General features: G+C 39.3%; 1 protein-coding gene across 1 annotated transcript in view; it reads right to left on the reverse strand.

Moving 5' to 3' along the window:
* The window catches only part of slc12a5a (solute carrier family 12 member 5a), a gene marked incomplete in the record, with an annotated part of 137,749 nt that extends 129,984 nt beyond the window's left edge, over positions 1 to 7,765 (reverse strand). Inside the window, 1 exon segment of the mRNA XM_034205748.1 lies at positions 7,406 to 7,765. Within this exon segment, the coding sequence (XP_034061639.1) occupies positions 7,406 to 7,565 (160 nt within the window).
* Between the last annotated feature and the right edge of the window lie 6,873 nt (positions 7,766 to 14,638).

A 14,638-nucleotide genomic window follows, 5' to 3' on the forward strand; every position in this document is an offset into this window, starting at 1 on the left:
TTATGGCAGTTTTAAAAAAATATATGAAGGGACATTTCAAGATTTTCTAGCTGTGACATCACGCACTCTAGTTAATGTTAAAATCTGAAGAAAACCTCTAAAACAAGGTCTGAACAATGTTTAATATCTCTACAAGTAAGAATCAGATTTAAAAGTTGTTTTACACTAATAATGTCAGAAAGATGTGTAACATTTTAAAGTTAGAATGAGGTTTCTGAGTGAAAGTATGAATGAACAGTTAGCAGTTGAAGTCGCATGAAGATTTGTTGAAGTTGAAGAATTTCTCCATTGACTTCAATGGTTAAAAATGTGATGTATTATGGGATGTATCTCGGGAATTATGAAAGTTATGAATGAGAAAAGTAATAGCCATCGATTCCCGACCGAGCTGAATGTTTTGATGTTTGAACGGAGTTTCTGCGATGTTCAATGCGGGAGGAGAAGAGGGCCAAAATAAGTCGGCGGAATAATAATAATAAACTTTTCGTGCGTAGAATAACAGTTAGCTGGAATGCTGTTAACAGCATTCCCACTAAATAATAATAACAGTCCCCCAAAAATACAGGATCTTCTCCCGAGTAGCATTTGCATTATATTACAGGGCCTAGCTGTTTTACAAAAATGGTTGAGCCTTATTTATTTATTCATTCATTTATTTATAAGTGAACCTGTAGGCTGTCCTAGAGAAAGACAAACTATTTTCTGACTTACAAAGAAAGACAGAAAATAATACAGAGAGACACCCATTCCTAGCCAATAAAATAGGCGTTATCAGTGGTAAACTCCATTATTGCCACCATTACTACCATAAATTGAGCTGGCATAAATGATATCAGCATACCAGTAACGCAGTGAAGCGTCAACGTTCACATGATTTTATTTCTCCTGTCCCTCTCCCTGGTTCAGTTGCTCTATAAAAGACGAGATTGTTATTTAATGACATAAACATGTCAACAAGCATTTGAGCAACACTAAAATGACGACTCGGAAACAACAAGCTTGTCACGCTTTGATAAACTGGCAGACAAGGACTAAACTCGGCTCTGGGTTTGTCAGATCAAGGCCAACGCACACAAAATAATACAAGATCATACAAAGAGCAATACATTGTTTAAATTAGAATAAAATGAAGTACATAGGACAATGTGAACGCTTGTTGTGCTAAACCATTTGTTTCTTTACACAAACATAGTTCTCCAAATACTGCAGATGCAGAATATATTTGAGAAATGGTCGATACTGAGTGGCACACACAAACAAAGGCATTACATTTTTCTCTCACAGATTACAACAACAACAACATTAGTTTGTTGCTGCCGTCAGGAAGTTATAAGGTTGTGTTGTGGTTGTGATTATGGGTGTTGTTGTCGCTGTGCTCCCATACTGTGTCATTGTCTTTAGACTGTATTTGCTTACAGGGAAACAGAACATCCTGACACAGATTAAACCGCGGCCAAGTGGGCCTCTCTGCTCATGAACTAAAGCACTGGGGACACATTGGCTTACAGTTGTTGCCACTAAATATCCATGTTTGTAGATCTAAGCCCTTCTTCTACAAAAGCTTTTCTCATAAATCGATCAAAAGAAACCACAAGCGCATACACACACACAAACACAAATTACACACATTTTGAAAAGGTTCAAGCAATCACAGCTCGGATGGAAACCGCAGGAGCCGGTGGAAGACCAGCACTAATAGTTCAGACGTGTGAAGATCTGCTCCCTCGTGTAAAATCTGCATTTAATTAGGGCACTTACAGTGAGCAAACAAAACACCTCAGCAGCGTTCTTATCTTAAAGCTGCTCTAATCATTTTTTTTATATTAACACTGGGCCGAGTCACAATGTATAATGCGTAACCCACAGATTATTATCAAGGATTGTGCACTTCGTCTCTGCTTTACAGACATTTCCCAGAGGAGTTGTTAAAGACCAAACAGAGCTAGAGGAAGACTGAATAATTAATGAACATTCATCAGGTGGACACAGCAGAGCTGCAACAATTAAATCAACTAATCCATTAGCTGAAAGAGGGATACATTATCTGCAACTATTTTGATAATGATTCATGTTCAATCATTTTTCAAATGGCAAAGTCTGTTTTCAGCCTCTCAAATGTTTGTCCTGCGTTCCTTTATTTTATTTTATATTATGATAAACGGAATGTCTTGAGCTTTTTCAAATGAAAAAACAAGACAATTAAAGACTCAACTTAAGACGATCAATCGTAAAATAAATCTGCAGATGAATTGATTATGAAAGTACTTCTTATCAGCCCTAGGACTCACAAACTTTAACAATTTGTTGATATTGTTTCTTTTCCTCATCATATAAACTCTAGAAATGTAATGTTATATTTCAATGTACAGTGTACCTGTCAAATAAGACTAATCTATATGACATGGTAGTGTTCAGCTCACTGTGGTGCATCCAAGTGGTAAAAAACAACTAATGCAGGTTTAAATTATAATAACGTTGAAAATATGAGGTTTCTGAAGGACATTTTAAAGCCTCCCCACTATAACATGACACACAGCCCCTTCTGAACCCATCTGCGGCCCATTCCATTGAGCCTAGGTGATCTAACCAAGATATATCTCTCTCTTTACACCACTGCAAGGTCAAGGGCAGGGGGGCACTTGGCAGCCAGACAGGATCTACCTTCTGCTGCAAGTCATCATCAACCACAATGGCTGGCCAAGCCTGCGGAGCTCACACCTCCCTCTGGATCAATAGAAACAGGATCAGGGGTTCAGGCCAAGAGGGAGAAATTTAGAAAGTGCTCTGGTACCACGGGCTGAAACAAGAAAGACTGAATGCGGGCTTTGGTAGGAGCTGGAATTACAACACGACAGGAAAATGCCAACAATGGCCGAATTACATTGAGTCAGACTTGAACACATTCGCAATCATATTCGACACACTTCTGCAAATGTGAATTATATTTATTTACACAAGCCCTCTGTTTAAGGTGAACAACTAACAGCAGTGTTTCCCCTATATAAATTCAGAGCCTCGAGAGCCTTTCTTGTGCTGGCAGACACATACTGTAGGAACATATTGGCGGGGTGCACTTCGCACGCACAAAAAAATTCCACGTGCTCCGCGCTCACATTTTGCTGGACCTGCGTGCCTTAGCACCGCTGCTATGACTCCATCCTAGGAGAAACACTGAACAGTGTATTGTTATTAACTACACACGCAACGGGTTCGATGCCATACATTATGTACATTATGTAATAAACAAATACTATTTAGATGAGTTATTATTCATAGTAAATTGAATATAGAATATCCTAAAAGACACAATACTTTAAAACACATTGTACAAATATTGTAAGGAATTGTTATAGAAATTGCTATGGAAATGATCAAAACGACCAAAAATGTGTAAGAAGAAGAAATGGATAATGAAAATAATTGTTAGTTGCAGTCCTTATTTGTACTTCTAATACAGCAATAATAGCTATCAACATAAGCTAGCTACTTTTTAGCCACTGCAAATCTGATATTCGTCTGTGATATTTCTAATGTTCCATTAGAACCACTTCACAGAACAAAACACAGGAAGGGAAAAATACATCACTCTGTCCCAGCAAGAGATTGATTTCATAATGGTACTTGCAGGATCTGAAGTGTTTTTCACCTCATTGCAAAGACCATTTGAGAGACAACTCTAGTGAAAATGTACAGTGTCACTATGGCAACCAGCACAAGGCTGCAGCTCAGCAACAGCGAAGCATACTGTACAGGAGGGGAAGTCCTTCAATAAAGCTTTCCCCATCTCTTAAAGGGCCCATGTCATGCTTTTCCGGTTATTACCCATCCCCTTGTGTGTTATGAAGGTTTTTATGCATGTAAACGGTCTGCAGAGTCAAAAACCCTCAAAGTACCCTGTAGCGAGTACAACTCTAACAGTCTATGCTGCCCCAAAACGCCTCGTTGGAGATTTCTCATTTTCCATTGTTTACTTCCTGGGTACTGTGACATGTGAATACTCAGAGGCCACACCCTCAGCCAGCATTTCACGAAACAAAGCTTCCCAAACCTTTCAGCGATTCATGCCGGATATGTACAGCGTAGGGCACTGAAGAACGATGCTGTTCCTACTTTGTTTGGACCAGCGGGAGATTCGGGTACACAACCTGTAAGTATTCATTGTTGTTTGTGTATTTATGATGTTTAAAACAAACAAGGTATCTACCACGACTGTTTAAATGGGTAAACGTTTTTCGGACTATTAAGTTGGGATCGCGGAGAAATGCTCTCCGCAGACCCATTCTCACAGCGTTATAAATCTTTTTCTTACTCAATATCAAGCCACACTTATTGTTTTTACTTCGGCTGTGAGTGTTTGTGTGTGCTCAGGATGAGTTTTGCTTGTTCTCGCTGTATCGCCGACACTGAAGCCTGTCCGCTCCTCACAGCAGATCGCAGCAACGAGCCCCGCGACGTCCCGACCAATCAGAGCACACTGGGCTCACAGGGAGGGGGGGGCAGGAGCTCCAACAAGCCGTTTTGGACAGAGAGTGAATACTAGTGCTGTAGCAACTCGTCGACAACGTCGACTTCAAAATATCGTCGACGACATATTTCCGCATCGACGCGTCGCCACCATAGACTGTATATATGGTCGCCACACACACGTGGGTCACCCAAAGCAACAAGCAGTTTGCAATCGCACTTCTAACACAATGGAGACTGAAACGGCTAACACCTCCTCCTCACAGGATTGCGCACGAAGCCCTCAAACGAAAACATCTCGCCCTAGGTCTTCAAAAGCATGGGAATATTTTAAAGTTAGTCCAAAACGCAAAGATATTTATATATTTATATCTCACTGAGACTGCTGCTGGACCGGAAGCAGCAGCTAGCTGTGGTGGCAACCATTAGCAGCTAGCATTTGCTCTCCGATTTTTACATTAAAATGGAATTATGGATTATAAATTCAATAATTGTTTTATACATGGACGTTAAAAACCTATGGATTAACCGATTCAGCCGCGTTTTTTCTCATTTTAATGCCATTGAACACGTATTTTGATCAGATTGACAGCTACGGCGGTGAGACGATCTCCCTAGAAGCTCTGTGAAGGTACGTGTTGTGATGACTGTATTTGCTTCCCCTGTCGCGAGTCCGGATCACTCAGTGATGATACTATGTACCTACATAATCTGTGGAGTCTCAGCTTTAATCGGATATCTTGTATGTGCAGCTACGATAAGTACTAAGGGTACTTTTATCTTGAGATCTGTGCCAATGTCCGTTAGCATTTTTCGCTCAGGGGTCATTTAGATAGCATTTTAGTTTGTTTCTTATGAGACTTGTGTTTTGTTTTGTGTTGGTAAACATGGTTTGTATCGTCAGTTAGCTGAGATTATTTCCGTTAATCTGGTATAACACATTAATAGGTTCTTAAATATTAAGATCCCCTGAGACACAGTATCGTGAAAAACATTTTTTTTACATTACGTTTTTTTATGAATTGAACAACAGAAAAATAATCGTTCGATTAGTCGACTAATCGATCAAATAATCGCCCGATTAATCGTTTTCAAAATAATCGTTTCCCCCCAGCACTAGTGAATACACATGTGTATTCACTCTCTGTCCAAAACGGCTTGCATCTCTGTAAAGTATGTATACTTTACAGAGATGCTGTATGAGAAACCAATGTGAGTTTGGAAAATTGCACAGTATAAATCTATTTTAGTAGACCTCAACAATGGAATTATGATCAGTAGAAATGGCCATGACATGGGCCCTTTAAGAGGAACATAAGGAGAGGCCGAGATTTGTTCCTACCGACCCTCACAGCCATCTTTTATGTCCGGAGCAATGATTGATACACACTGGGGTATTAAAGTGGAAAAATGCTGAGGCATTTCTATGTTAATTCCCCAGCACTGGAGGAAACGGTGGCATGTTAAAGCCTCCAAGGCTTTCTGTAGCAATGAAGGGGAGTGCTGAACTGATAATTAAATGCTTTCATTCTTCGCCTTAGTGGTCCGCTGGTTTCATAGTGGAAATCTGTCAGCAGCACTGAACCTTGGCGCAGCACGAATGATCGAAGACAAGGGGATGACTTCTTATGTATCCAGTTAGAAGGTAAGTAAGTGTATAAACCGAAAGTAGTGGTGTAACTCCAGGGGTTAAACATATTTTATAATGTTAATTATTGTTCCAATAATGCTAGTCAGAGCTTTTGTCCTATGAATAAAAGATTAAAATAGGATTTGTAGACCTGTTGAGGTAGACTTCAGAGCAAAAGCACAGAAACTAAGCAGCAGCAAATCCTGAGCTGCAATTAAAGCATTTATGAGAATCTGGGGAGCTTGGCCAATTAATCTGAAAATGTCATTAATGTGGTAGCCTTAATAAGTTTAACACATTGTGAAATGTACTGAGTATTTCACAGATAAATCATTATTTGCACTTGACTGGACCTGAATCATCGCACTTTTACTAATACTAAATCCTTACTAATGGTAACAGCTTTCATTCCTGCCCTGATGGGAATTTGGCCACCAGTTGTTCTGCACTGTTGCATTCAATTCAGACAATGACTGGCAGGACCTTGATCATTTTACTTTTGCGATGACAGGATTGCACAACAATGGGTCCGGTTCTCAGGAGAGGTGCACTGTACGAAATTGCTATAACCTATAACTGAAGAGATGAATGTTTGACCAGCTGTGTTTTTATTCTCCCTTCTTTAAATGTATCCTTATGGTGAGCACAGGGATTGTCCTAATTTATGTATGCACTAACCTGGGAAACAATTCGAACTACAACAAAAGGAAAAGACAGACAACACACTTTATCCAAGATACAAGGTTTAAAGATAATTGCTATTGAAATATGTCATTTCCTCACATGCAGTGGTTTCAAGAGCCACATTTGACTACTTAAATGTAAAAAGTGAAAGTATACATAAACTGAATGAATCAGACCACATACAGTTCTAGGCATCAGATGAAAATATGAAGAGCATATAGTCTATCTGTATACTCTGTCTGATAACTGAGAGGTTACACATACAATGATGCTAACTGACGCCCTTCATTATGACCACTAATTACTTAAAAAAACAAATGTGTGTATGTTTGAATGAATGCAACACTGGCAAAACACACCCCCATTTTGTTTGTCTATAGGCATGCAACTCCCATGCATATTTTGCGCAATGCACCTGTAGAAATACATGATGTCAAGTGGGGGGAAAAGGCAAATGTGTTCCCTTTGCAGCGCCTTTGTTATGCCAGACTGTGCCCATTACAAATTCAAGTCACACACATCTGTTCATAGACAATGTGATCAGGAGTCAAGCATCAGTACTGCTAGCATATAGCCTGGTAATGGTATAGCTAACAAACAGTGGAGCCGGCTTAAGTGTCTCCCTACCTTTCAGCTCTACCACGACCTCGGAACCGACAGCATCCTCTCCCTCTGCTGCTGTGCTGGTGTTGGGCTCGTCCCCTTCAAACAGCTGGTTCACCTCCCCCTGGATGTCTGAGGGGCGCCGGACGCCGTCGCTCTTGGAGACGGTGAACCTCAGGCTCATGGTTGTCGCCCGGTGAGACACGCGACGGGTCTTCTTGCCACAGTGACTGGGTGGTGACTGACGGACAAAGACAGCGGAAAAATGCTCTCGTTGTTATAGTCCACCTTGTCCGTATGGTATGTTTACCTCCGACTACTGTGACCGGAGCGAACTGTTACTCTCTGTCGGGTAATCAGATGTGTAATACCGACTGGACCGTCTCATCAACCGGTGTCTGGTGGCTGCCGCAGCTGGGTCCTAGAGCCGAAATTTCCGGGGTTGTTGCGCCGTTTCATGGGAAATGTAAACACCTTTTTTATATTTTAAAAACAAAAACACCATTAACTTCCATTTTTAAAACGTTATTTAAAGTGTAATGAAATGAAAGCATTAAAAGCAACGCAGCTAGCAAGATTCATGAGTTGGCGTTGCTAGGCAACCACATTAAAGGCTAAAGATAATCTGTCAATCAAACAGCTGCTGTTGGTTCTATGAGTTAAAGTAAAGGTGGTTTCAAATATGTTGATTTGTAAACAATCCTTAAATAGCAGGTGATTGTTGCTTTTTACCGGAAATAGGGGAGTGTAACTGATGTAAGAATATTTTCTTTTTTAAAGTAACACCTACGTCACTTCCGGGCGAGAATTACGGCCCCGCCCACTTTTGGGGGAAAACAATGCTGTCATTTGAATGGCGGTCAATACAAATTCTGAAGTATTTGCCAATCCGATCAGAATATTTTGAAAACCGTGGATTTTTGGATCTTCAAAAAGCCCGATTACGTCAGGCAAACAATTACATTCAATCATTTGAATAAGAAAATCGGGCTCGATATATGGTTAAATTAAAATCAGTAGGCGAGGCTGTAATTTCTCCAGCTGTTACTCTCATGAGTGAGGCGCAAAATAATAGTGTTATCATGCCAGAAAGCTGCTGTGTCGTTTATTGCACCTCAAACATTGAAACAAATCCAGAGTTACGTTTTTCTGTACTTCCTCTAAGAAGAAAGGACAGTAAAAGAAGAGCTCTGTGGCTTCAGGCTTGATCGCCATTCAAATGACAGCGTTGTTCTCCCCCAAAAGTGGGCGGAGCCGTACTTTTTGCCCGGATGTGACGCATTTGTTAATCTCATGTATGGAGATGTGGCGTAGCCCAGAGCCATAATATATATAATTCTATTATATGGCTCTGGCGTAGCCTATCATTGTATGTAAAATAATAACCCAATGTTAAACAAAAACGGTAGCCTAAATTTAAGACACAATTATTTAAAACACATTATAAATATTAGAAAACATATTACTTTAAAAAAGAAAAATTATGAACGGATATTTACAGGTAGCATAACGTATTCCAACATAAGGAGCCTTGTACATTCAATATACTCAAGTAGGCCTAATTTACTCAAGCACAGCACTTATACTTGAGTGTTTCCATTTGATGCTACTTTTTATACGCCCCTACATTATGAAGGCAAATATTGTAGCCTACCTGTAACCGCATAATTAAAGATAATTACTGTTACATAAATACTGGTAGTATAATGCACACAATTCTGAAGTATAGGACTCTTACTTTTGTTAGGTTAGTAGCCTGGATATTGATGTCAATATTTGTCTTATTTTTGATTTAGTTAGGGTTTGGATGCAGGATGGATGTTTTTTATGCTAATTGAATTGAATTTGTGATGCTGCTCACTAAAATTTAATCAACAAAATTACGGAATAAGTAGTGAAGCACTACATCAAGGATCCTTCATTTTGAAACCATCCATCCATCTTCTCCCACTTATCCGTGGTCGGGTCGCAGGGGTAGCAGTTCCAGCAGAGAGCCCCAAACTTTCTTTTCCCTGGCGACATCAACCAGCTCCGACTGGGGGATCCCAAGGCGCTCCCAGGTCAGCGAAGAGATATAATCACTCCACCTGGTCCTAGGTCTACCCATTGAAACGTTGTTCTTATTTGCTGCTATAACTAAATCAATTTGTGTTTGACTGTATTGCTTCAAAACAAACCTGGGCTCAAATGACAGATATTTTGCCCCATGCAGGTGAATCCAGAGGCCTGTACTACGAAGGTTCAACCTAACCTGGATATGTTTGAGTTAGCCGGTTGGCCTAATCCAAAACGCGCTGTCGCTGAACTGTACTACGACGCTGGTTCAACCTAACCTGGATATGTTTGAGTTAGCCGGTTGGCCTAATCCAAAACAAAGCCGCTCTCGCTAAACTGTCCTCCAACGCTGGCTATCAACTCGTTCGCTCAAGCCAGCCGTGTCCTATCTAGTTAGGTGCGCGTTCACATGAAAGGGTATCTGGAGCATTCGACCAATCACAAACATGGAGAAGCGTACTGACAGCGCAGCGTCATACTTCCTGAATGAAAAGTCAACTATAATATTAGTCAAATATGAAGAAGTTAAACTTTAAACATCCATGACTTAAACACTTTATCCAGGATCAAAGCCACATAGTTGCACCTGCACATGTTTTGCTAAATTCCCAGCAGGCGAATGGCGTACATTTGAAATGTATTTTAACTAAATATAATGCAATCCAATACCACAAAACGTATCATAATATTTGTATTTGTTTTGTCTCAGTGACGTTAATCCATTCTGAGGGTAATAAAGAGGCTGTATTTGTCCTGTGACGTTTTATTTGACTATATTGATTGGTGTTTATTATTTGACATCACGTATCAACCTGTTATCACCCGTATCACTTTCTCCTGTCATCAACATTTGAGCATGCGACTTCGGGGGGCCAATCCTTGAAAATAGTTTTGTCTATAACTAGATAAATACTTGGCCAGGCTGGGTGTCACTCGGTGGCTGCAGCAAATCTCTTTTTCAATTTTCCAGCCGTAACTTCCGATAAAACTTCAGTGTCTGCCATCCAGTCAGGCTCTCCTGTGTTCTCATTGTGTTTCGAATCCTTGTTTCAGACGATTCCTTTACACTATGTATTACAAAAACCTCCCTAAAACACATAGAGATGCAAATGACTGTACCACATCTTGTTGGGATAACTTATAAACAAATCACATACTGTATATGATGTTATTCAGATAAACCTTTCACCAATGCGGAACATTTATAAATGTTTTCAACTATTTTCTTCCACTCTTTGCAAGGTTTGGGAGCAGCCAGTTATACAGTTGAAATCCTGGCTCAGGGTCTGCACTGCACCTGTTGCTCCACTTAAACTGTGTTCTTTAAAATCAATATCTTTCCAAACATTTGCCTCTGCATTGCAAAAGTTTATTTAATTTAGCTAATCATTTATTTGTTTAACATGGAAAAAAAGGAGAAGAAAAGTGAAGAAAAAAAGAAAGTCAATGTTAAATCAACTTTGTTTATTGGTGAATTACTTATAAGTGATGATACTATTTATCCAAGAAAAGTGAATTCATCATTTTTGTACCAAAATGGCACTGATCATCAAAAAACTGAGTAGAGAATAAAGGGTTCCTGTTGGATTTGAGAGTTTATTGTTTTAGAACAACAAATCAAACCATATAATTAACTTTTAAACAACATAACACATTGGATTGAAACATTTTAGAAAAACATGTGTAAATCGATATTATAGCAATTCCAATGTTCATTTACCAAAGAGTGGCTAAATTGATAACGATAAGGTGGGATGACTGAGAGCATAGCACATATGGGGGGGGGTTTAAGACTGTGGGGATGGAGAGTTAACTATCTACAGACCAAAAAGGCCTGCATTCCATTGGTAATCTCCTCCACAGCAGCAGAGAGGAGGGGGTCTGTTAGAATTATGTTAGTCGTGGTTTTACAACATCCTCTGCTTTTCCTCAGGACAGAGCAGGAAATTAAGTATTACAACTGGGGATTATTCTCATTGATCTTCCATTATAATGGCATAGATGTGGAGTTCCCCATGACTGTCGAACTTTCAGCTAAACATTTGAGGACGCTGTCAGAATCGTCTCCGAGTCTTTGCATGAAGGCGTTCTGATCAATAGCCATAGCTTCCTTATCTTCCTGTGATCTGCAGTTTGTAAAATCTGTACATTGAGATTAAAAAGAAAATTTGAAAAATAATGGCATTTACAATATAAAAAAACGTATTTTAAAGTTAAACGACAATTAATTATAAGCACACAGTTCATTTGTATGGCATTGCCGCACTCACCATCATGGTCCTATCACGACAGTACTCCCTTTGTTTTCACATATGGACAACAAAAATAATGTCTCACCATGATCTGAGTGTAAAACCTGCGGCTTGGCCAAGCCCAGACACTCTGCCTGGGTCTCAAATTCCTTCAGCTCAGCAGCAGTGATGTTTGTTCTCCTGCCTGGTGAGCAGGGGACATATTTGAGATTACAGCCTTGCGATGATATTCTAAGAATATCTACAGTACATGTTAGAGAAAAATAAAAGGTACGTTGATAAAAACAAAGATGACTCATTATTACTCGGTGACGTGTGTTGGTTGTTCACTTTAGTACAGACTTTAATATATCAAAAACTATTAGATGGAATATCATGAAATATATGACACACATGAGATGGTGAACATTATACCGTACCTCTTTAATAGTAGTGTTTTTGCATGCTGGCATTAGCGTTGTTGCTAAATACGACCTCAAAGAGCCACTAGCATGGCTGTATCTTTAGTATCGTTTCATTTAGTCACATAGTTATTTCTACAGAATAAAGTTTTGTATAGGAAACCCCAAATACAAATAATTATGAATAATCTGAAGCAAGGTTGACAAAGTTAATACATAGCCTTCATGCAGTGACTATTAGTGTCTTGTTAAAACCCTCTGGAGTCTAAGGTTATTTTCTCGATTTTTAGATGTTTTCTTAAATCACCTTTTAAATGTATTTCTTCTAACATGGCACCCCATGTGTTAAATATCAAAATGTTCAGGACAATCTCTGGTATTGCTATATATGCAAATTACTCACCTTAGAGCACTGTTTGATGAGATAAGTAGCTCAAAAGCTTAAAATTTGACATCCGATTTTCGGAAAATCTTCAAAACTTTTGTGAAAACACAAATTTACTCATGTGATCGAATTGTTTTGGTGTTTTAGATTAGGTTACCAAAGTCTTAGGATCACAAAAGCAGTGAAATATTTGAATTACACTGTATATAAATGTGTTATTCATGTCTAAAATGAAAAAAATTAAATTCGAATTTTGAGTAAAAATAGGTGTTTATCACTCTACTTTCACCACAGCAGGGACTGAGATACATTAGGACTGAATAATGACTTCATATTACATACCAAGGTTCATGTGATGTGTACAAATACAAATTGAGCATTCAACCTTTTTTTTTCAACCAACAATTTATTATAAATATGTTTTTTTCAACCAAATATTTATATAAATATAAGAAACTGGAAAATCTAACTATTTACAATATTGAACATCAGAACTTTCAACCAACTATTCATTATAAATGTCAAGACAGTGTCAAGGTCTTTGTCTGTCTTCCAAGACAGTGGGTCTGGCTGCTGTGAAGATGGGGGTGATGGTGCATGGGCTGCTGTGTAGGTGGGGTGTACAAGTGCTATACGAGACCTCCACGAGACCTCCTTGCTGGCTGGGTTGAAGGTGATGGCTGTGGTGGAGCCTTTGTGCTGAGGTGTATCTTGACCTGGTGGCAGCCGCAGATGGAGGTGGAGGCAGCTGTAGTGATGCTGGTCTGCTGGTCCTTGGTGGTGATCGCTCTGGTGAAGGCCCTTGAGCCATGGTAGATCTTGACCTGGGGGCCAGCACAGATGGATGTTGTGGTTGCTGGATAAACGCCGCCTGTGGGCCACTAGACCCAGACAGCTGTGAAACCTCTCTGTAAAACAAATTAAAATGTAGGACAATAATTACAACTAATTTCATTGAAATAAAGTTCAAGTAAAATGTTGCTCAAGCACAAATAACAATGCACACATAAAAAGAAAGTTTGGGAGGTTGGAGAAGGAATCTCTCTCGATCTCTCTCTCTCTCACACACACACACACACACAGGTATTTCCAGTTACTTTACATTCAGTATAAAATCACAGACACACATATACATAGGCTACATCTGATTACAAAGTATTATTACAAAAATAATAACAGGCACACATAAATAAATCTATGACAAAGTCTCATCTGTACAGAACAGTATGATAAAATAATCGATGGCAAAAACATGTCACTGTAAATGTCTCCGTTGTGGGACGAATACATGATTAATTTAATCCTCTACACATGTAATCTCACTTTTACACACCAAAATAACGTTAACACAGAGTAAACATTTGCTAATGGAGAGTCTATTTTGTCCAATAAAAAGTTCATGACTATCGATAAAAAATATATATCAATAAACCTATTGTTCATTTTCGCGGTATTCCCCACACATTGCCAGTACACTATTACTGTAATATTTACACTTACCCATGCCCAAATGGATACTTGTTGTTGTCTTTGTATTCTTCTTCTTCAGAAGAGTCGAAGACTTCACGTTCTGAGGCTCTATCTTCACTGCTGCTAGCGAAAAAAATCTTTAGCGAAGTCGGCAACTGTAACGTTTTTTTTATAGCCATTTTCTCTGTCTCTCTCTCTCTCCTCAAAGACGTAAATTGATGGGAGACACGTGGTTTATGTTTTGTTTACTTGGTGGGTAGGTCCTTAGTGATTTCTCGATGTCCATTTGTCATTTCAGACCATGATGGCTGCCGGCCGAGATTTCCTTGACGGACACACGAATCCACCAATCCCACACAGTGTAAAGTCAAGCTGCTTTGAGCGGTCATATTGGCTGCTGTGCCCTGGTTACAGTCTCACAGATCGCTGGAAAGCTACTCTTCCAGTGATTCCGCGGATATGTGAATCATATTTCTACTCCTTATAATCGAAAATATATGATTAATTACGTAAAATTATGCGCCAGAGGGATATTGTAATGTTTATCATCATTATTGACACCATTAATTTCAATATTGTAGCATAATTCTTCTATTTTCTTACAAAAAATTGTGAGTATTTGAGGGAAACGATCCCTCTTTGAAACGATGCAGTCAGGACAGCCAGTCTGCAGAAGCACATCAGGGACATCATG

The sequence above is a fragment of the Gymnodraco acuticeps genome, unplaced genomic scaffold (assembly GCF_902827175.1).
Source record: "Gymnodraco acuticeps unplaced genomic scaffold, fGymAcu1.1, whole genome shotgun sequence".
Taxonomy (NCBI): domain Eukaryota; kingdom Metazoa; phylum Chordata; class Actinopteri; order Perciformes; family Bathydraconidae; genus Gymnodraco; species Gymnodraco acuticeps.